The sequence below is a fragment of the Engystomops pustulosus genome, chromosome 8 (genome assembly GCF_040894005.1).
Source record: "Engystomops pustulosus chromosome 8, aEngPut4.maternal, whole genome shotgun sequence".
Classification (NCBI taxonomy): Eukaryota; Metazoa; Chordata; class Amphibia; order Anura; family Leptodactylidae; genus Engystomops; species Engystomops pustulosus.
Window position 1 is genome coordinate 16,643,749 of NC_092418.1, and position 24,022 is coordinate 16,667,770.

The 24,022-nt window shown below is 45.9% G+C and overlaps 1 protein-coding gene across 6 annotated transcripts in view; it reads left to right on the top strand.

Moving 5' to 3' along the window:
• Positions 1-24,022, top strand: part of EPN2 (epsin 2) — a 48,810-nt gene that overhangs the window by 20,282 nt on the left and 4,506 nt on the right. For 3 of the 6 annotated variants that reach the window (XM_072119917.1, XM_072119912.1, XM_072119915.1), the window contains exons 2-9: positions 7,898-8,698; positions 10,197-10,217; positions 14,438-14,550; positions 14,715-14,819; positions 14,964-15,135; positions 16,039-16,203; positions 17,976-18,071; positions 22,961-23,173. In XM_072119917.1, coding sequence (XP_071976018.1) covers positions 8,101-8,698; positions 10,197-10,217; positions 14,438-14,550; positions 14,715-14,819; positions 14,964-15,135; positions 16,039-16,203; positions 17,976-18,071; positions 22,961-23,173 — 1,483 coding nt within the window. In that variant the 5' untranslated portion in view covers positions 7,898-8,100. Of the gene's footprint in view, positions 1-7,280; positions 7,399-7,897; positions 8,699-10,196; positions 10,218-14,437; positions 14,551-14,714; positions 14,820-14,963; positions 15,136-16,038; positions 16,204-17,975; positions 18,072-22,960; positions 23,174-24,022 lie in introns of those variants that run through there. The other 3 variants (XM_072119914.1, XM_072119913.1, XM_072119918.1) reach the window with 3 other exon arrangements.

A 24,022-nucleotide genomic window follows, 5' to 3' on the forward strand; every position in this document is an offset into this window, starting at 1 on the left:
ATTCTTGTACATAGGGGGCAGTATTATAGTAGTTATATTCTTGTACATAGGGGGCAGTATTATAGTAGTTATATTCTTGTACATAGGGGGCAGTATTATAGTAGTTATATTCTTGTACATAGGGGGCAGTATTATAGTAGTTATATTCTTGTACATAGGGAGCAGTATTATAGTAGTTATATTCCTGTACATAGGGGGCACTATTATAGTAGTTATATCCCTGTACATAGGGGGCACTATTATAGTAGTTATATTCCTGTACATAGGGGCAGTATTATAGTAGTTATATTCTTGTACATAGGGGGGCAGTATTATAGTAGTTATATTCTTGTACATAGGGGGCAGTATTATAGCAGTTATTTTCTTGTACATAGGGGGCAGTATTATAGTAGTTATATTCCTGTACATAGGGGCAGTATTATAGTAGTTATAGTCTTGTACATAGGGGGCAGTATTATAGTAGTTATATTCCTGTACATAGGGGGCAGTATTATAGCAGTTATTTTCTTGTACATAGGGGGCAGTATTATAGTAGTTATATTCTTGTACATAGGGGGTAGTATTATAGTAGTTATATTCCTGTACATAGGGGCAGTATTATAGTAGTTATATTCCTGTACATAGGGGGCAGTATTATAGTAGTTATATTCTTGTACATAGGGGGCAGTATTATAGTAGTTATATTCTTGTACATAGGGGGCAATATTATAGTAGTTATATTCTTGTACATAGGGGGCAGTATTATAGTAGTTATATTCTTGTACATAGGGGGCAGTATTATAGTAGTTATATTCTTGTACGTAGGGGGCAGTATTATAGTAGTTATATTCTTGTACATAGGGGGCAGTATTATAGTAGTTATATTCTTGTACGTAGGGAGCGGTATTATAGTAGTTATATTCCTGTACATAGGGGGCACTATTATAGTAGTTATATCCCTGTACATAGGGGGCAGTATTATAGTAGTTATATTCCTGTACATAGGGGCAGTATTATAGTAGTTATATTCTTGTACATAGGGGGGCAGTATTATAGTAGTTATATTCTTGTACATAGGGGGCAGTATTATAGTAGTAATATTCCTGCACATAGGGGGCAGTATTATAGTAGTTATATACTTGTACATAGGGAGCAGTATTATAGTAGTTATATTCTTGTACATAGGAGCAGTATTATAGTAGTTATATTCCTGTACATAGGGAGCAGTATTATAGTAGTTATATTCCTGTACATAGGGGGCAGTATTATAGTAGTTATATTCTTGTACATAGGGGGCAGTATTATAGTAGTTATATTCTTGTACATAGGAAGCAGTATTATAGTAGTTATATTCCTGTACATAGGGAGCAGTATTATAGTAGTTATATTCCTGTACATAGGGGCAGTATTATAGTAGTTATATTCTTGTACATAGGAGGCAGTATTATAGCAGTTATTTTCTTGTACATAGGGGCAGTATTATAGTAGTTATATTCTTGTACATAGGGGGCAGTATTATAGTAGTTGTATTCTTGTACATAGGGGCAGTATTATAGTAGTTATATTCCTGTACATAGGGGGCAGTATTGTAGTAGTTACATTCTTGTACATAGGGGGCAGTATTATAGTAGTTATATTTTTGTACATAGGGGGCAGTATTATAGTAGTTACATTCTTGTACATAGGGGGCAGTATTATAGTAGTTATATTTTTGTACATAGGGGGCAGTATTATAGTAGTTATATTCTTGTACATAGGAGGCAGTATTATAGTAGTTGTATTCTTGTACATAGGGGGCAGTATTGTAGTAGTTACATTTTTGTACATAGGGGGCAGTATTATAGTAGTTATATTCCTGTACATAGGGGCCAGTATTATAGTAGTTATATTCCTGTACATAGGGGGCAGTATTATAGTAGTTATATTCCTGTACATAGGGGCCAGTATTATAGTAGTTATATTCCTGTACATAGGGGGCAGTATTATAGTAGTTATATTCTTGTACATAGGGGTCAGTATTATAGTAGTTATATTCCTGTACATAGGGGCCAGTATTATAGTAGTTATATTCCTGTACATAGGGGGCACTATTATAGTAGTTATATTCTTGTACATAGGGGGCAGTAATATAGTAGTTATATTCTTGTACATAGGGGTCAGTATTATAGTAGTTATATTCCTGTACATAGGGGCCAGTATTATAGTAGTTCTATTCCTGTACATAGGGGGCATTATTATAGTAGTTATATTCTTGTACATAGGGGGCAGTATTATAGTAGTTATATTCTTGTACATAGGGGGTATTATTATAGTAGTTATATTCCTGTACATAGGGGCCAGTATTATAGTAGTTCTATTCCTGTACATAGGGGGCAGTATTATAGTAGTTATATTCTTGTACATAGGGAGCAGTATTATAGTAGTTCTATTCCTGTACATAGGGGGCAGTATTATAGTAGTTATATTCTTGTACATAGGGAGCAGTATTATAGTAGTTATATTCTTGTACATAGGGGGCAGTATTATAGTAGTTATATTCTTGTACATAGGGAGCAGTATTTTAGTAGTTACATTCTTGTACATAGGGGGCAGCTTTATAGTAGTTATATTCTTGTAATTAGGGGGCAGTATTATAGTAGTTATATTCTTGTACATAGGGGGCAGTTTTATAGTAGTTATATTCTTGTACATAGGGGGCAGTATTATAGTAGTTATATTATTGTACATAGGGGGCAGTATTATAGTAATTATATTATTGTACATAGGGGGCAGTATTATTGTAGTTATATTCTTGTACATAGGGGGCTGTATTATAGTAGTTGTATTCTTGTACATAGGGGCAGTATTAGTCTTTTCTTAGGGGCCTGGAGGCAGCCGGGGCCCAGAATACTGAAATGGCCAACCATTACGGCCTAGGGCGCGCTGATGTCACGATGCTTGGTATGGGGACTGGAGGGCTGTCCTACAGCCTGGCAGGTCTCCAGCAGGTGGTGTGTGCAAGAAATATGGAGGGAGAGGCTGATGCAATAGTATTTCCCTGGGGCAACCCCTGAGTGTCTGTAAGATGAGTCCCTTGGTGATGGATAACTTACAGTTCTTTATTGAACAGTAGGCAATGGCCAAAAACAATGAACAGTAGATTCTCAAGCTGGAAGAGTCACGGAGAGTCGGTCCACAGGAAGGTTACACGCAGTCTGATATTAGCTTTGGGCTGGGCTGATAGAGATGGAGCTGAGTCCAGGTGGTGGATCTCGGCTCTGGGCTTAAGTCTCCTGACTTACCCTGGGTGCTAGACAGTAGGCCTGAGGCACCTGTGGTTGCTGGTAGTGGACACTTTCTAAAGCAGTCAGACTATGAAGTCTGGTACTCTCCTCACTGCTTTCTGCAGACTAAGACAGACTTAAGACTAAGGCCATGTGCTCCCGCCCACCAGGGGGTTTATATACCTTGGTCAGGTGGTAGCACTCATCCACTCAGCTTCCAGCTTGCTTTACAAGAACATCATTGGACAATATCATTATGTATTGTTAACTCTTGCCTTACCAGGCAGTGGTACTAAGTTCTCCAGTACTTAGAGACCTCCTAGAGAGATGCCCAGTCTCCCTAACAGCTCCTGGCATGGAGAGGGCGCTATTCGCAACTACCACCGTGACAATGCGTTAGCAGGGGTGTTGCACGTACTCCTATAAAACTGCAGCCGGCGGTAGCTTGGGTGGGTCATTTGCTAAAAAGTGTATACGATCGTGGCTCTGCTAAATCTGTAACATCCTGAGTTTGGTGCCCGTCTGCAGTAGACATTATCCCTACGTCAGAATAAATTCCATGTGTTTGGATGTGGCCCAAGGAAGTGTGTGTGTCGCTCCGCTGACAGGCGAGCCTCTGGAACCTGCTATGACTTGCATCGCTCTCCAGCAGGAAGCAGAATGCAAAGAGAATGTCCTTATAAAGACAATGCGACGGCCGGCCGCAAATTATGGGGATGAGTATAATGATAAGGTGATGTTAATCCGTATTTAAGGGGTGTCCTAGTTTTATGTTGTATAATAAGAACAGTAGAACAGTAGACCCTGTGTGTGATTGCTGTCACTGAATAGAAGTGTTCTTGCTTCTGTCCTGACACCTGGGATTGTTACAAAGTAACAGAACTCCTGTGTTAGAATCTGCTACAATCCGGAAAGATTTTCTGGCTGTAACAAAGGAAAACACTGTTGCCATTTACGGACAGCAGGTGAGATCTCAGAAATGGAGAAGATCTGACACAACTTGTATTATAGAGCAGAAGTGCAAGGACTTGGATTGGTTGATTGTACATATACTATCTGACTATATATAAGGCCATATAGTGCACTGGTATAGAGAATGCCATAGTCCCATTTCCACGTGTCTCCATTTTTCATCTTTTCTAAGCAGGAATCGCGACACAATCTTTGCAAGAGTCGGAAGTTTCCGGCGCCTTCATAGCCAGGCAGGGCCGGTCCTAGTCCATGAATGTGTCCATTTACAGAGCCACATGAAGCGCTCTCTGTCTCCACCATGAAACACTGGAGGTTGTATTCAGCATGTCCTCAATACTTGACAATGCTCGCTTGTCTCCCTTCCTGTCTGGATTACATGAGAAACTAGTAGAATAAACAATACCGTAACTTTAGGCCGGACACGTGTAGGCAGCCACCTGTTGTAGTGCAGTTCCTGGGGAATGATGAGAGTTGTAGTCAACCACACAAATGTAAGGGTATTTTAGTGGATCCCAGTTCATCTTTTATGGGTGCAGATGGTGTACCCATAAGTCTCTTGTCCATACTAGTACTCTATAGTAGTCACATCTTTTACACCTTCATGATTATTGTTCTGACCCATAGATGAGCCTGAGAACACTGAGTGACAACCAACATGGCCGCCATTCCTATAATGCAGCGATGGTAAACATTTTAGTGTCCAAACTACAACAGAAACCCACTTATTTATCCCAAAGTGCCAACATGGCAATTTAAACGTCAACTCATTGCTCCCTGCCTTGTCACAGCTTTCAATCATATTGGTGTCCTGGTGATACAAATACAGTAGAAAGAAGGAGGAGAATTCAGAGGGGCCCAGAGCAGGAGCTCCAGTGATAATCCACATCTGCCCACACCTTCTCGCTGCAGTCCAAGATTTGCCACTTTAATTTAGCATTGATCACATCCTGGGTGGGCAGGGAGTGCGGAAAAAGCCCTTAAAGGAAATCTACCATTTGATTTCAGGCATTATGAACCAAACATACCTTGAGAATGCTGTAGCTACACTGATGCAGAAACACATCTTGTTTAATCCCTAAGCTGAGTGGTTTTGATGAAAAAAACTATTATAACATTCAGGACCTTGGGAAAGCTGGATTGCATTTAGCCTTCAACATTACACAGAGCTTCCTGAACTGTCCAGACATGACTAATCAACCTGAGCTGGATCACTCATACACAGCAACTGGGGGATGGTGCAGCAATTGATTACTTCTGCCTGATTACATCATTCTCTAAGCAGTGCATAACTAATGTAACAGGAGAAGCGCTGAGCTCTGGCACAGAAGCGAGAGCTTCATTATCATAATTTTATAATTGTTTTTTCAGGAAAACCACTCAGCACAGGGATTAAACAAGATATGTTTCTGCATCAGTGTAGCTACTATCATTCTCAAGGTATGTTTGGTTCATGCATCAAATCAAATGGTGGGTTTCCTTTAAATCCTGCCTTGCAAACTCTGTGCTGGGGTGATGGTCTGGGTGCCCACAGAGAGGGATCTGAGTGCCACCCTGTGCGGCCCCGAACCATAAAAAAATGTACTTAATGCATCCCTCGCTCTGGTATCATGTCACAAATACTTCAGTTCAATGGCTTTATGACAACCTGTACGGGAACTATGATGGAAGCCGTATCGGTTGTCAATTAAGTTTTTGAACCCATTGATTTAAGTGGAATACTTCATTCTCCCTGGGGTGGCGCTGCAGGGAAACTGAATACTTACTTATAGGTTTCCATACAGATCACAGGCGATCAGTGAGAGGGTCTTATTGGCCTCAGCAGAGAACCCCCTTTATATGTTGCCCTTAAGAGAAGACTGTGACTTGGGCAGGTAGAGCATTTCTTTGCTAGGAGTTGCCCTTTTATCTATTTCTCTTATGCTGGGATATTTCCTGTGCATTGTCTCTGCTCCGCATGGAAGATCCTGCACCTTTAATTCATACAAGTTCTGTGGTTTCCTGTCCCTCCGAACAATGTTCCAATAATATAAACACCCGGATTATACACCCCCCCCCCATCGCAGTCATTGGACGCCTAGGACACATGTATGATGACATGATAATCCGTACATGTATAGAGGAATATCTGTCCTGTGGTACCCGGGTGACAAGCAGTCTATCCACCACTACAGATCTCTTACGAGTTGACGCTGAACTAGTTCATTGTTACAAACGTGTAATTACTACTTAGGTAGAGACGGGTGACAGTCTATGACGAGCTCCTGTATCCAAATCAGCCACAATATTTTTTTCCCTTAAAGGGACACTCCATAAAATAGTCCATCCTCTTGAGAGTCCATCCAAGATACTCCATCCTAATATCATCAAGTAATCAGTCCATACTGCGGCTTATTTAAAGGGACGGTCACATTAGAACTGATAGTTTTGATAAATCTGCCCCGCTGCACTCTGTGTTGTGGTGGCCCTTAGTGGGCAAGGCCTACCACACAGGTTCAAATCGCACCAATGAGAGAATGCCTTTGTCAAGCTCCGCCTCCTGCACTAGGCAGAACACAGTCCAGTGTGTCCCTTTAAAGGACCTTTTAAAGGAATCAGATACTTTGGGATAACGACGTAAGGTGAGATGTGTAAATACGAGAACTCAATTACCCAAGGACTGCTAATTGGTCACTATTTGGCCACATTATTAGCACCGCTCTGCTCTAAGCAAAGAAGCAGGACCCAGTGATTGCCTTCTGTTTGCCCTCAACAAAAAAAACTTTATTGTGTAATCTTTATGATGACGGTCACATGACACTCCTTAGAGGGGGTATGCTCCTTTACATGTCTACAGTATCATAGAGACTCGTCAGAGGAGTCAATTAGCCTAAACTCTCTGAAATTAAGGGATTTCTATATTACTGCACTCCACATCGAAAGCTGAATCCTCCCAACTGTTACCAGGGAGCAGTGCATTCTGGGAGGTGACAGTTATCCGTTAGATCACATGACTGGCAGAGGAGTGGTTCTGGAGATTTGTGAGCCACTGGTTGGTTTTCTTCCACAGAGCAGAGCATCATGGGATTGTGAGCTGTTGAGTCACATGACTTAAAGGGGAGTGGTTCTGTAGATAAACGTGACACCTGATACTGCTTAACCGTAGGCGCTGATCCGCTTCCTCTTTGCTTTGAGGACAGCCACATTTGCAAGTCAAATATTATTACACCGACTAATTAAGAACTAAATAGCTTGTCAGAGAAATTTCCCACAATGCTGTGTGTTTACTGACCCCCTGATTTGTCGCCATCTGGACTGTCCTTTGATATGGAAACCCCCTGCCGGGAGTGACCCCATGTGATTGACCCTAAGAGTCCCCCTCCCATTCATGCACGTGATCATAGTGTGAGGGAGGACAGAGAGGCCTCCTGCAGCTAGGGGGAGCCATTCTGAATAACTGCATTATGTAAATGTGCCTACAGTGCCTCCACAGGGGAAATTAGGCATTGCACTGGTCTTATCAAACTCATGGAGGACCATCATGAATACCATGGACATGCTGGCTCCTCCAGTGCTAGAAATACACTTTGAAGAGTGCTACCTTGTGTTACTAGATAAGGATCTTATACCCACTTCCCCTTTAAGAACTTTTTGAATTTCTCCCCTAAACTCTAAATATCTGATGGGTATTTTGTTTTCTTTTTCAGGTTCTGGGATCACATGATGTTTGTTGGCTGAGGAGATGCTTTTAACTAAAATTGGACCACATTTCTTGCCATGTGTGGACATACCCAGTGACTTCTCCTACGGAGGACTTACCTGCGAGGTTTTTAACTTGAGGACCCGGGGTATCTCAGACTTTTTTTAATTTTAGGTGTTTTTAAGACCACCCTTCCCCTCCTTGCCCAAAATGACGACCTCATCCATAAGGAGACAGATGAAGAACATTGTGAATAATTACTCGGAGGCAGAGATTAAGGTTCGGGAGGCCACCTCCAATGATCCTTGGGGTCCTTCCAGCTCCCTCATGACGGAGATCGCAGACCTGACCTACAATGTGGTGGCTTTTTCGGAAATCATGAGTATGATCTGGAAGAGGCTTAATGACCATGGAAAGAACTGGAGACACGTTTACAAGGCCTTGACCCTCCTGGACTATCTCATCAAGACCGGGTCGGAGAGAGTTTCCCACCAGTGCAAAGAGAACATATTTGCCATACAGACGCTCAAAGACTTCCAGTACATTGACCGCGACGGGAAAGACCAAGGGATTAACGTGAGGGAAAAGTCTAAGCAGCTGGTGAGCCTCCTCAAAGATGAAGAGAGGCTGAAGGGCGAACGGGCCCAGGCACTTAAGACCAAAGAGCGAATGGCTCAGGTGGCCACAAGTGTGGGGAGCAACAACCAGATTAGTTTTGGCCGTGGTTCTAGTCAACCTAACCTGTCCACGAGCTACTCTGAGCAAGACTATGGGAAATCTGGAGGTTCTCCGGCATCTTACCATGGATGTGAGTATTGGTGAACAGCTTAGGACTAATTGTAGGGTGAGGGTCACACTAGCCCACCAGAGGATCCTGCAGTGGCCCAAATCCTGCAGAAGACAACCTCATTTGGAGGTGATTCATCACTTGTCACTGGGGCCTACTTCTTATGTGGTCATACTGTCCTGGTGGGCTTAAGAGCCCTATTCTGACACTAAGGTCCGTTTGAATTTGTGATTATCGACCATAGTCAAGTGATAAAAGTTTGTATTTTGAAAAACATGGCTGCCTCCTTCCAGAAACAGCGCCACTCCCGTCTGCCGGTTGTGTTTGGTCTTGCATTTCACTCTATTCACTCCAATGGACATAAAGTATGATACCAGGCACAACCGATAGACAGGTGTGGTGGGGTCTTCGGAAGAAATCGGCCATATTTTCTCACCTGTTACAACCCCTTTACATCAATATTCTTCATTGCTCATTCCATCATTAACCTATTCGAGTGCACCTAATCCAGCAGGTTTGACCAGGCAAACTACAGACAGGGATAGGTAGAGGTCCTGAAGAGATATTTATTTTGTTAGTAGCAGCAGGACTGTGAAAAAAAAAGGATTTATATTCCAGGATTGTAGCTTCAGGGTTGTTTCCTCACACTGCTGTGCTCTTAGCTGTATTTACTTTGTTGTTCCATAGCTTTTCCCCTATGCTCTGAGTAAAAGCTGTGGCAGGGAGCTCTATATAGTGGAATGATAGGGTCCGATATCAAAGCTTAGTAATGATAGTATGGAGGCTGGAGTGATGACATCACAGGTTACCTCTGATAGTATGGAGGCTGGAGTGATGACATCACAGGTTACCTCTGATAGTATGGAGGCCGGAGTGATGACATCACAGGCTACTTCTGATAGTATGGAGGCTGGAATGATGACATCACTGGTTACCTCTGATAGTATGGAGGCTGGAATGATGACATCACAGGTTACCAATGATAGTATGGAGGCTGGAATGATGACATCACAGGTTACCAATGATAGTATGGGGGCCGGAGGGATGACATCACAGGTTACCACTGGTAGTACAGAGGCTGGAGTGATGACATCACAGGTTACTACTGATAGTATGGGGCCTGGAGTGATGACATCACAGGTTACCTCTGATAGTATGGGGCCTGGAGTGATGACATCACAGGTTACCTCTGATAGTATGGGGCCTGGAGTGATGACATCACAGGTTACCTCTGATGCTGTGGGGCCTGGAGTGATGACATCACAGGTTACCTCTGATAGTATGGGGCCTGGAGTGATGACATCACAGGTTACCTCTGATAGTATGGGGCCTGGAGTGATGACATCACAGGTTACCTCTGATAGTATGGGGCCTGGAGTGATGACATCGCAGGTTACCACTGATAGTATCGGGTCTGGAATGATGAGGTCACAGCTCACCTATAATAAGACTATAATAGAGATGATTCTGTGTTCTGTCTTCATTCATTGTGTCTTTGTTGTCTGGCGGCACCATCCAGTCATGTGTGATGTCCTATCAGGTGAGTGCGCCTCATACCGCATGCCTGCTTGTGTAAATGCATGGCGCACCCCTCCCCCACCCACCGCTCCCTCAGTAAACAGACCCCCTGTTCATGCAGAGCCTGCTGATGCCAGCTCACATAGACAGCTGATTGTACCCAGGCCGCGCTGCCTCCTATTGTGCCCGCTCCATGTCACCTCCCCAAAAACTACTATAAACCGCATACAATAGAAAGTTCCTTTAATCCTGATAGTCCATGAGGCTGGAAGTGCAAAACTTTATACATTTAGGGTTCCGATCCTATAATCATATGCGCCATAATCTAGGAATTCCAATAGTTCAATTTATGAGAAAAATATTTTTAAAAATGGACGGAATTTAGCCCAAAACTTGAAGACAGCCGATCCCGGATTAAAGGAATTTCATGGAAAGTTTAGCTGCAATTTTGTGTAAAGTTGTAACTTGTCTGAGCAATCCTAAAACCTGCGGAATGTAATCTTGGGGCCCCATAACGTATGACCCCACTCTGAATGCCTCCCTGCTCTGTATTGGGCTCCTCAGGAGGTCAGTTCGGGGCCCCTCTCATCTCTGGGGGCCCTTAGCCGTTGCTTGGGTTGTTCACATTGGTGATGACATATTTTTGGCTGCCCATATGACTGGTGCCAGGGTACGATGCCCAGAGCTTTGCATGGCAGAAGCCTTAACGTATATTAACCCCTTGTTTTCTGCTTTACTATATTGACCCTTTTTCCGGAGGGCTATGAGTGGGGAAGTATCGGGAATTGTATGAACACCCCCAATCATTGCTCGCTCATAGTCGGGTGGATCTAATACAGTCTGACTTTATGGGTCCTGTAGTTCCTGTGCACAGGATTAATAAAATGGGGGGGGGGGGGGGGGGCGGGGGATTTAAAGGGATGATACCCAGAGGTCACAGAAATGTAGGTCTGAGTATATATATATATATATATCTGTAGATGAGCCTTGTGTAGCAGAATCAGCTGAGAACGCACCAAGCCCCCCCCCCCCCCATCCTGTACTGTAATACACCCACCTATTAACCCCTAAACTCCTGCATGGTATCACCAATCAGCTAAATGACTCCTAGGTGCAGAAAACAAGTAGGTTACAGCTGTCCTGCCTAAGCTATATTGCTAATATAGAATATATGTACTGCATATAATATAGCGCATGTTCACACTGTACATACGCAGGATTACACAGATTATGGATATCCAGATTATTAGATTGCAGATGATCACCCAGTTATTGGGTCAAATATCAACAGATTATTTTCTGGATTATATATCAGGATTGTAAACCAATAGATTATATATTGTAATAAATTATAGATAACAGATTATGGGGGGAGATTGATCATAAATCTCTTAGAGCAGAACTGTTCAATCAGGGCTCAGCTTTCATTTTCCCACAGCTGTTTATAAAATGAAAGCTGAGCTCTGATTGGTTTCTATGGGCAACTAGAACAGTTTTACCACGTGATGATAAATCTCCCCCTATACATTTATTATATGTTTGACTGGATTATTTATCATCAGATTATATGATTTGTTCTTTATGTATTTCTGGATTATTCATCCCCGGATGACATGGTGGGGATTACACATGATATGTTGTGTATATTCCCTCCTCTACACATATGGCGGCGGGGAGTATGAGCTGTAATCCCTGACCTGGTAGGACGCGAGTCCTGCCTGTCTGACAGGTGCCCACATATGCCATCTCCCTGCTGGCGGCTCTGGCACAGGGGATGGACAGATGGTGCGTCGGGAATCCTGCTTTAGTGATTAGCAGAAGTCATTTCTCGTGTGCTCCGGAGGCGAGTGGGAAAAACCCACCGGTGGTGTCCATCAATGAGGGGAGGGGGAATCCCAAATACAGGATGGCCGGATACTGTCTGGTAACAGGTGGATGTACAGATGACTACAGTCCTATTCATTTCATTTCATTGGAAAGATCATGGATAGGGGGCGCTATAGACCCTAATGGATTCTTCCTGGCTAATGGCCCCATTGGCTTCACTATAAGGATCTGTCTCCTCCTTGTACCCCCCATTTTTAGTATAAAGGGGCTGAAATATTCTAGAGGCACAGTCTATCCTCTCCTGCTGTTTCTGTACGCTCAGCTCTGTCCCAGCGCTCTATGTCCTTGTCCCAGGAATTCCGGGAATGAGGCCTTGTGACCCCGCACATCCCAACACCCTGCCCTTGCTTCCTGTCTCTATGGTATTTTAAGGAGATCTGAGATGGGGGTTATTTGGCGGCATAGTCTGGAATTTATTGTGACGCTTGCCATGTATGATGCCAGGCTGGACCGTACAGTCTGTACCGAACCTCCTTAGATCAGAACCTCCCCACGGGTCTGTGAATAGATGTTCATGATAGCATAAACACAATGGGGGTCATTTACTAAGGGCCCGATTCGCGTTTTCCTGACGTGCTACCCGAATATTTCCGATTTGCGCCAATTTCCGATTTGCGGGATTTTGGCGCACGCGATCAGATTGTGGCGCATTGGCGCTGGCATGCACGCGATGGAAATCGGGGGGCTTGGCCGAACGAAAACCCAACGTATTCGGAAAAACCGCCGCATTTAAAACAAAAAATCTGTCGCGGAGCTTGCACTTACCTTCACTCAGCCCAAGCCGGTGAACTCCAGCACGTTCCGATGCTTTTCAGCGCAGCAGCGCCACCTGGTGGACGGCGGAGGAACTACCTTAATAAATCCCGGCCGGACCCGAATCCAGCGCAGAGAACGTGCCGCTGGATCGCGAATGGACCGGGTAAGTAAATCTGCCCCCTTGGGGCACATTTACTCACCCGGTCCTGTCGCGATCCCGCGGTTCGTTGTCCGATGCTGATTTGGGTCTGCCGGGATTCACTAAGGTGCGTGCGCCCAATATCAACCAGGTGTCGCTGCTGTGCCGAGGTCTGCCGGAGTTCACCTTCTTCTTCCTGGTGCATGTAAGTGCTTGATCTTGTGACACAAATTCTTTTTTAAATTCGGCGGTTTTTCCGAATCCGTTGGGTTGTCTGAATTCTGTTGCGTGAAAGCCGGCGCCGATGCACCACAATCCGATCACGTGCGCCAAAATCCCAGAGCAATTCGGCGCAAATCAGAAATATTCGGGAAACCCGACGAAAGTGCGCCATTCGGACCCTTAGTAAAAGTGCCCCAATAAGTATGTGTATGAATATGTAAGATCAGATTTTATACTTCTATATTTTATACTTTTTAATGTAGTGTTAGTGAATTGTATTATATGCATTGTTTGTGTTGTTAAACTGGATGTGACACCTTACATTTACATTTATTTATTTTTTTCATTTACTTGTAAAGGGGGTGGAGGGGAATCCAATCTGAGAAAGTACTTTACATTATTATTTTTGTAGAGATTTTGAGTTGTTTTCTCTGCTCCATTCACATCCAGAGCAGTTTTTTCTTAGAATTTTGCTGGTTGCCCTTAGTAACAGACAACGGTTGAGCTCCACCTGCTGTCAGACATGTGACCTAACAGCGTAGCTCCACCTGCTGTCAGACATGTGACCTAACAGCGTAGCTCCACCTGTATACTTCTCTTTCCACTGTATACTACACAACACATTTAGCTTTGAATCTATCTGGAGAAGAAAAAATTTTATAACCCAAAACAAATACTGGATGAAGCAAAGAATTGGGAAACTGTCAGCAGGTGAACGCGCAGACTACAGTCAGTGTTATGTATTGTCCTGGAGAGATGTGTAATCAGACCTTTGTGTATGTTATTAGTAGCAGCAGGACTGTGATACATAGATTTATGTTCCAGGACTGTACAGTGGTTTTATCCTCATACTGCTATGCTCTTAAGTAACAGTCTGCTCTGAGTAACTGCTGTTTTATTCTACCTGTAGCCTGCTTACAACTTTTACTCAAAGCTGGGGAACCGTTCAATGTTTAGAGCTAAGAGCACAGCAGTGTGAGGACTTAATATATTACAATCCTGGAATATAATTCCATATACTACAATCCTGATGCTACTAATATACACAAAGGTCTGAGTACACAGATCTCCAGGGATAATACAGAACAGTGGCTGCAGTCTTCATGATCACACCTGCTGACAGTTTCCCTTCAGAGTTTAAGTTTCCAGCAACGTTGTTACTTCTCCCTGTTCTTTCCTGTGCATTCTGAAAATTTTACGTAAATTTTAATCTAACTGGGGTTCTTTTCATTCCTCAGCTACCTCCCCCCGAGTCTCTTCAGAGCTAGAACAGGCACGACCCCAGACGAGCGGAGAAGAGGAGCTGCAGCTACAGCTGGCCCTGGCCATGAGCAGAGAGGTGGCTGAACAGGTGAGCACTACACGTCCCAGCATGGCAGCTCCTCAAGCCCTATGTGCTTCCAGTGTGTGGGGTATGAAGGGTTTGCGTGAACAAAAGTGTGTAACACAGACATGGAGGGTGTGGTGGGATAAAGCAGGAGAGATTTGTACCCAGTGTACTGTCTATGTACACAGGAGGAGCGCATCCGGCGGGGGGATGACCTACGGCTTCAGATGGCATTAGAGGAAAGCAGGAAGGACACCACCAAAGTACCTAAGAAGAAGCTGGCGAGATCCCAGGTATCACATTCTGTACTTCTGATTCTCCTACCATCCAATATTATATGTCCCTAATAGCACTGCCCCGCACCATAACAAGCAGCTAATCCGAGTCATCAGCAAATATTTCATTATATTAATTCATCATGGATTTTATATTTACAGCAACCACAGACTTCATTGTTGGACCTCATGGATGCATTACCATCAGGGGCACCAGCGCCTCCAAAACCAGAAACCTGGGCAGCAGTGTCAGCAACACCTACAAGTAACCAGCAAGACCCCTGGGGGGGAACGGCTGCTCCTACTGCTGGAATAGATCCCTGGCAATCATTTGGTATGTCCTAATGGTGCTTATGTATAAGAATGAATGTAACTACTATTTTCGTTGGGTTTCCCGTCGATTTCCGTTTTGCGTCGAATTCCCCCGGGATTTTGGCGCATCGGCGCCGGCTTGCACGTGACAGAAAGGGGGGGGGGGGCGGGCCATCGGACAACCCGACGGATTCGGACAACACGCGGGATTTTACTATTAGAAATGTGTCGCAAGATCAAGCACTCGCATGCATCGGGAAGAAGCAGGTGAACTCGGGCGGACCTTGGCGCAGAAGCGACAGATGCAGGAACTCGGGCGCACGAGGCTTAGTGAATCGCTCCGGACCCGAATTCTCGTCAGACAACGCACCGCAGGATCGCGACAGGACCGGGTAAGTAAATCTGCCCCAGTGTATTTTGCACTCAATTGATTATAATGGTTTGTAGTTATAATTGATGTTAATGTGCTATGAGGACATTTAAGCACAGCGCCCTCTCCTGGTAGCTGCAGCACTAGGTGAAGTGTACTGGGGAGCTGATGGGTAAGCACCTGCCCTCGGGTGCTGGCCTGGTACACAGGAGGTTAGTGTTGAGGGCGCTTGTGACATCAGTCATTTGGAAAGTTTCTTGGCCATTCTGTCACATTCCTCCATGTACGGTCACAATGTTATGTGTGTGGAACGTGCAGGAGGCTTCTCTCTCGGGGATACACACAAGTGTCTGACCTCACAGCCCACATTGTAGGGTTTAATCACAAATTCCCATAAGTGGACAACCCCAAAGGCCCGGGGGGAGGGGTGTGACTCGTCTCATTCTATTCTTAATATGACTTGGAATTTTTTTTCCAATTTTTTTTGGGTGTCTCCTGCTTATGTCTCTGTATATATAATTATTGCAGCCTTGTCTGACAGCCTTATATCTATAGCAGGTACAAAACCCACCTCCAATAGCGACCCCTGGGGGGCAAGTCCGGCTTCTGCAACGCATCCTGGTCCTAAAAAACAGGATCCCTGGGCCCCTCCACAGACGGCTAATTCCACGGCGGACCCTTGGGCTCCTGCTCCGGGGCTTAAAACAAGTGTGAGCTCAGGTAGGAAAACAGATGAATAATACAGCGTAACCACCATAATCACAGTGAGACCCCCGCAGGAACCTGCATGGAGAGATGGGAAATACAAGACCCCACAGCAACCTGGAGAAATGTATGCAAAGTAGGAGATCCCACAGGATCCTATACAATATATGAAACCCCACAGGATCCTATACAATATATATAACCCCACAGGATCCTATACAATACCGTATTTTCCGGACTATAAGGCGCACATAAAAGCCTTGGATTTCCTTGGAAATCCAAAGTGCGCCTTATAGTCCGGTGCGCCCAATAGGAGGGCAGCGGACCCTACTTACATAGGTCCCCGCTACCGGAGACAGCAGATCTCCAGCGGGAACTGCAGACCACGCGGCACGAACAACTTCTGCCGCGTCGGTCTGCAGTTCCCTCTGGAGATCTGCTGTCTCCGGTAGCGGGGACCTATGTAAGTATGGTCCACTGCCCTCCTCCACCTCCCCCTCACCTTCCCCGCTCACTTTCCCCGCGTCGCCGCGTCTCGTCGGGTCTCGTCTCCGGGTCGCGTCGCGTCTCTTCTCGTCGGGTATCCGCTCCGCCCCCGGACCTCCGCCACGCCCCCGGACCCTGCGCCTTATAGTCCGATGCGCCTTATATATGGAATTATTTCATATATAAGCCGCATCGGACTGATGCGCCTTATATTCTGGTGCGCCTAATGGCCCGGAAAATACGGTATATGAAACCCCACAGGATCCTATACAATATATAACACCCCACAGGATCCTATACAATATATAACACCCCACAGGATCCTATACAATATATGAAACCCCACAGGATCCTATACAATATATAACACCCCACAGGATCCTATACAATATATGAAACCCCATAGGATCCTATACAATATATGATACCCCACAGGATCCTATACAATATATGATACCCCACAGGATCCTATACAATATATGAAACCCCACAGGATCCTATACAATATATGAAACCCCACAGGATCCTATACAATATATGAAACCCCACAGGATCCTATACAATATATATAACCCCACAGGATCCTATACAATATATGAAACCCCACAGGATCCTATACAATATATAACGCCCCACAGCATCCTATACAATATATGAAACCCCACAGGATCCTATACAATATATAACGCCCCACAGGATCCTATACAATATATGAAACCCCACAGGATCCTATACAATATATGAAACCCCACAGGATCCTATACAATATATGAAACCCCACAGGATCCTATACACTATATGAAACCCCATAGGATCCTGGAGAAATATAGGGAAAGTATGACATCCTGCAGGAACCTAGATAATATACAAAACCCCATAGGAACCTGGATAAATATAGGGGAAGTTTGAGACCCCACTGGAACCTAGAGAAATATATGAGACCCCACAAAAACTTAGTTAGTTCCTTCAGGGTTTCCGTATGGAGGCTCCTGTGTACAGACTCAGTATATTTCCCTTGTGGTTTCTTGCATTACTATGAGTGTACAGAGGGGGACAGAGCAGGTCACCAGTAGGGGGTTATTATTCTGTAATACTGGGGGTTTGGCTTCTATGGGGGAGCCACATTCTTTATTTTGGACCCTCTAATTGTGTGGATTCTGTTTGTAATAAAGTTATCATTTTTATACAAAATATTTCCATGTGTATTGAGGGAGTTATGATGGGGGAATGTGAGATGCTCTGCATATGTTGTGCCTGAGAATGGAAAACCCCTTTAAATCACTCTTAACTTCCCCCTTTAGGAGGTCCCTCTTTTGACCCCTTCACAAATTTAAATGGGACAGCGAAAGACGATTTCTCAGAGTTTGACAGCCTGCGTTCCTCTTCCAAAGTATCCGGTAAGTGATGTACAGTCCTGTGTATGGTACATGGTCAGTCCTCCGGTGTACAGTCCTGTGTATGGTACATGGTCAGTCCTCCGGTGTACAGTCCTGTGTATGGTACATGGTCAGTCCTCCGGTGTACAGTCCTGTGTGTGGTACATGGTCAGTCCTCCGGTGTACAGTCCTGTGTATGCTACATGGTCAGTCCTCCGGTGTACAGTCCTGTGTATGGTACATGGTCAGTCCTCCGGTGTATAGTCCTGTGTATGGTACATGGTCAGTCCTCCGGTGTATAGTCCTGTGTGTGGTACATGGTCAGTCCTCCGGTGTACAGTCCTGTGTATGGTACATGGTCAGTCCTCCGGTGTATAGTCCTGTGTGTGGTACATGGTCAGTCCTCCGGTGTATAGTCCTGTGTGTGGTACATGGTCAGTCCTCCGGTGTACAGTCCTGTGTGTGGTACATGGTCAGTCCTCCGGTGTACAGTCCTGTGTATGGTACATGGTCAGTCCTCCGGTGTACAGTCCTGTGTGTGGTACATGGTCAGTCCTCCGGTGTACAGTCCTGTGTATGCTACATGGTCAGTCCTCCGGTGTACAGTCCTGTGTATGGTACATGGTCAGTCCTCCGGTGTATAGTCCTGTGTATGGTACATGGTCAGTCCTCCGGTGTATAGTCCTGTGTGTGGTACATGGTCAGTCCTCCGGTGTATAGTCCTGTGTATGGTACATGGTCAGTCCTCCGGTGTATAGTCCTGTGTGTGGTACATGGTCAGTCCTCCGGTGTATAGTCCTGTGTATGGTACATGGTCAGTCCTCCGGTGTATAGTCCTGTGTATGGTACATGGTCAGTCCTCTGGTGTACAGTCCTGTGTATGGTACATGGTCAGTCCTCCGGTGTATAGTCCTGTGTATGGTACATGGTCAGTCCTCCGGTGTATAGTCCTGTGTGTGGTACATGGTCAGTACTCCGGTGTATAGTCCTGTGTATGGTACATGGTCAGTCCTCCGGTGTATAGTCCTGTGTATGGTACATGGTCAGTCCTCCGGTGTATAGTCCTGTGTATGGTACATGGTCAGTCCTCCGGTGTACAGTCATGTGTGTGGTACATGGTCAGTCCTCTGGTGTACAGTCCTGTGTATGGTACATGGTCAGTCCTCCGGTGTATAGTCCTGTGTATGGTACATGGTCAGTCCTCCGGTGTATAGTCCTGTGTATGGTACATGGTCAGTCCTCCGGTGTACAGTCCTGTGTATGGTACATGGTCAGTCCTCCGGTGTATAGTCCTGTGTATGGTACATGGTCAGTCCTCCGGTGTATAGTCCTGTGTATGGTACATGGTCAGTCCTCCGGTGTATAGTCCTGTGTGTGGTACATGGTCAGTCCTCCGGTGTATAGTCCTGTGTATGGTACATGGTCAGTCCTCCGGTGTATAGTCCTGTGTATGGTACATGGTCAGTCCTCTGGTGTACAGTCCTGTGTATGGTACATGGTCAGTCCTCCGGTGTATAGTCCTGTGTATGGTACATGGTCAGTCCTCCGGTGTATAGTCCTGTGTGTGGTACATGGTCAGTACTCCGGTGTATAGTCCTGTGTATGGTACATGGTCAGTCCTCCGGTGTATAGTCCTGTGTATGGTACATGGTCAGTCCTCCGGTGTATAGTCCTGTGTATGGTACATGGTCAGTCCTCCGGTGTACAGTCATGTGTGTGGTACATGGTCAGTCCTCTGGTGTACAGTCCTGTGTATGGTACATGGTCAGTCCTCCGGTGTATAGTCCTGTGTATGGTACATGGTCAGTCCTCCGGTGTATAGTCCTGTGTATGGTACATGGTCAGTCCTCCGGTGTACAGTCCTGTGTATGGTACATGGTCAGTCCTCCGGTGTATAGTCCTGTGTATGGTACATGGTCAGTCCTCCGGTGTATAGTCCTGTGTATGGTACATGGCCAGTCCTCCGGTGTATAGTCCTGTGTAAGGTGCTTGGTCAGTCCTCCGGTGTACAGTCCTGTGTATGGTACATGGTCAGTCCTCTGGTGTACAGTCCTGTGTATGGTACATGGTCAGTCCTCCGGTGTACAGTCCTGTGTATGGTACATGGTCAGTCCTCCGGTGTACAGTCCTGTGTGTGGTACATGGTCAGTCCTCCGGTGTACAGTCCTGTGTGTGGTACATGGTCAGTCCTCCGGTGAATAGTCATGTGTATGGTACATGGTCAGTCCTCCGGTGTATAGTCCTGTGTATGGTACATGGTCAGTCCTCCGGTGTACAGTCCTGTGTATGGTACATGGTCAGTCCTCCGGTGTATAGTCCTGTGTATGGTACATGGTCAGTCCTCCGGTGTACAGTCCTGTGTATGGTACATGGTCAGTCCTCCGGTGAATAGTCATGTGTATGGTACATGGTCAGTCCTCCGGTGTATAGTCCTGTGTATGGTACATGGTCAGTCCTCCGGTGTACAGTCCTGTGTATGGTACATGGTCAGTCCTCCGGTGTACAGTCCTGTGTGTGGTACATGGTCAGTCCTCCGGTGTACAGTCCTGTGTATGGTACATGATCAGTCCTCCGGTGTACAGTCCTGTCTGTGGTACATGGTCAGTCCTCCGGTGTATAGTCCTGTGTGTGGTACATGGTCAGTCCTCCGGTGTATAGTCCTGTGTATGGTACATGGTCAGTCCTCCGGTGTACAGTCCTGTGTATGTTACATGATCAGTCCACCGGTGTACAGTCCTGTGTATGGTACATGGTCAGTCCTCTGGTGTATAGTCCTGTGTATGGTACATGATCAGTCCTCCGGTGTACAGTCCTGTCTGTGGTACATGGTCAGTCCTCCGGTGTATAGTCCTGTGTGTGGTACATGGTCAGTCCTCTGGTGTACAGTCCTGTGTATGGTACATGGTCAGTCCTCCGGTGTATAGTCCTGTGTATGGTACATGGTCAGTCCTCCGGTGTATAGTCCTGTGTATAATACATGGTCAGTCCTCCGGTGTACAGTCCTGTGTATGGTACATGGTCAGTCCTCCGGTGTACAGTCCTGTGTGTGGTACATGGTCAGTCCTCCGGTGTATAGTCCTGTGTGTGGTACATGGTCAGTCCTCCGGTGTACAGTCCTGTGTGTGGTACATGGTCAGTCCTCCGGTGTATAGTCCTGTGTATGGTACATGGTCAGTCCTCCGGTGTATAGTCCTGTGTATGGTACATGGTCAGTCCTCCGGTGTATAGTCCTGTGTATGGTACATGGTCAGTCCTCTGGTGTATAGTCCTGTGTAAGGTGCTTGGTCAGTCCTCTGGTGTACAGTCCTGTGTAAGGTGCTTGGTCAGTCCTCAGGTGTATAGTCCTGTGTAAGGTGCTTGGTCAGTCCTCTGGTGTATAGTCCTGTGTAAGGTGCTTGGTCAGTCCTCCGGTGTATAGTCCTGTGTAAGGTGCTTGGTCAGTCCTCCGGTGTACAGTCCTGTGTATGGTACATGGTCAGTCCTCTGGTGTATAGTCCTGTGTATGGTACATGGTCAGTCCTCCGGTGTACAGTCCTGTGTATGGTACATGGTCAGTCCTCCGGTGTATAGTCCTGTGTATAATACATGGTCAGTCCTCCGGTGTACAGTCCTGTGTATGGTACATGGTCAGTCCTCCGGTGTACAGTCCTGTGTGTGGTACATGGTCAGTCCTCCGGTGTATAGTCCTGTGTGTGGTACATGGTCAGTCCTCCGGTGTACAGTCCTGTGTGTGGTACATGGTCAGTCCTCCGGTGTATAGTCCTGTGTATGGTACATGGTCAGTCCTCCGGTGTATAGTCCTGTGTATGGTACATGGTCAGTCCTCCGGTGTATAGTCCTGTGTATGGTACATGGTCAGTCCTCTGGTGTATAGTCCTGTGTAAGGTGCTTGGTCAGTCCTCTGGTGTACAGTCCTGTGTAAGGTGCTTGGTCAGTCCTCAGGTGTATAGTCCTGTGTAAGGTGCTTGGTCAGTCCTCTGGTGTATAGTCCTGTGTAAGGTGCTTGGTCAGTCCTCCGGTGTATAGTCCTGTGTAAGGTGCTTGGTCAGTCCTCCGGTGTATAGTCCTGTGTAAGGTGCTTGGTCAGTCCTCCGGTGTATAGTCCTGTGTAAGGTGCTTGGTCAGTCCTCCGGTGTATAGTCCTGTGTAAGGTGCTTGGTCAGTCCTCTGGTGTATAGTCCTGTGTAAGGTGCTTGGTCAGTCCTCTGGTGTATAGTCCTGTGTAAGGTGCTTGGTCAGTCCTCTGGTGTATAGTCCTGTGTAAGGTGCTTGGTCAGTCCTCTGGTGTATAGTCCTGTGTAAGGTGCTTGGTCAGTCCTCTGGTGTATAGTCCTGTGTAAGGTGCTTGGTCAGTCCTCCGGTGTACAGTCCTGTGTAAGGTGCTTGGTCAGTCCCGCAGTTCTTATACACCTCCTTTTCCCCTATACGAATCAGTAGCAGCTGGAAATGCTGATAATTTCAGTACTTGAGTCCTTCCTACAATGTGAAATACAACTTGCATCCAGAACATTCCTCTGGCGAGAGGGACTCTTCCTGGAAATAGTGAAATCTGATGCATCCCAGGTGCCGGGGAGAGTCCAACATCTGGCAGAATCGCCGGCTTACAATGTACGGCAGCTCTGGGGTCAGAGGTCACACATGTGCTGTGCAGAAAGGAAAGGAAGAGGCCTGTTATCTGAAGACAGAACATTTGTTATGTAATGTTCTGCAGCTGGGAACTTTACCTTAAATTACACACAGCGAGCGCGCGGGGGAGGGGAGCGTGGTGGTACTACAACTCCCAGTAGGAGCTTAGTATACCGACAAATTGCGGATCTGTGCTGTGATGTGATCTATTGAATTTATAGACCTGCAATAAGAAGCCCCAGGTCCTGCTGGGAGAATCTTACGTCTTGTATTATCTCTTGCAGCTGACTCCATCTCTACTCTGCCGTCCTCGCGCAGCGGCACCACCAGTCCAGATCTTTTCGATTCACAGATCACCACCAGCTCCGGCAAACAGAACACAGCCCGAAAAACCCCGGAATCCTTCCTGGGACCCAACGCTGCCTTAGTGAACCTGGACACGCTGGTCACCATGCCCGCTCAGCCTGCCCCTACGTTCAACCCATTCTTGGCATCAGGTAGGTTGGCGTCACTCGCTTTAAGAGCTTTGCATGTGCTGCTTCCACTTAGGGTGATGCGTTTTGCTTAAAAACGGGCCAAAAACTGATTCAAAACACCATGTGTGGCATCACCCTTACATAGTCAGCATTAAAGGGAGATTAGTGGTGCTCCTGCATCGTCACGTCCACGACTGCTTGTGGCTCAGTCCCATTAGAGTTAATGTCATGAGCTGCAATACCAAGCACAGCCACTGTATAAGGTACGGTGCTGCATTGGGAAAGAAGTAAAGGGGTTTAAATCCTGTGGCCTCATTTGTGAGGTCACATGTACAGATAGTGACATCACTGTTAAAGACCCCTGACATCAGGGGTCAGAGGAAGCTCACCACTAAGGGTGATGCCACACGTGGCGTTTATGGTCCATTTTTAAGCATGTGTTTTCAGTCCATTTTTGACCGTTTTTCCCAATTATCTTAATAAACAGGTTGTAAGCATCCAAACGCATGGTAAACAGTCCAAAACGGTAAAAAATGGACCAAAAAACGCCATGTGTGGCATCACCCTCATGCCGCAGGGCTGCTGTGCTCACCTGGGGTACAACCCCCTGTTCTCGTGATCTGCGGGTGTCCCATCACTGAGACCCCCCCATATATCCTGTGGATAGCAACTAACTTATTGTGACTGGACTACCCTTTCCAGATTTGTCTTTTCTTAAACTGCTGGTGGCTGGAGGTGCTACAATTTGATCACATAACTTTCATGCAGCATATACGAAATAAAAGAGGGATTAGAAACAGGGACCAGCAAGGGACAAAGCCCTGGGTGTCAAGCCTGGGCCTACGTTACAGGGGTGTAGGGGTGTCAGCC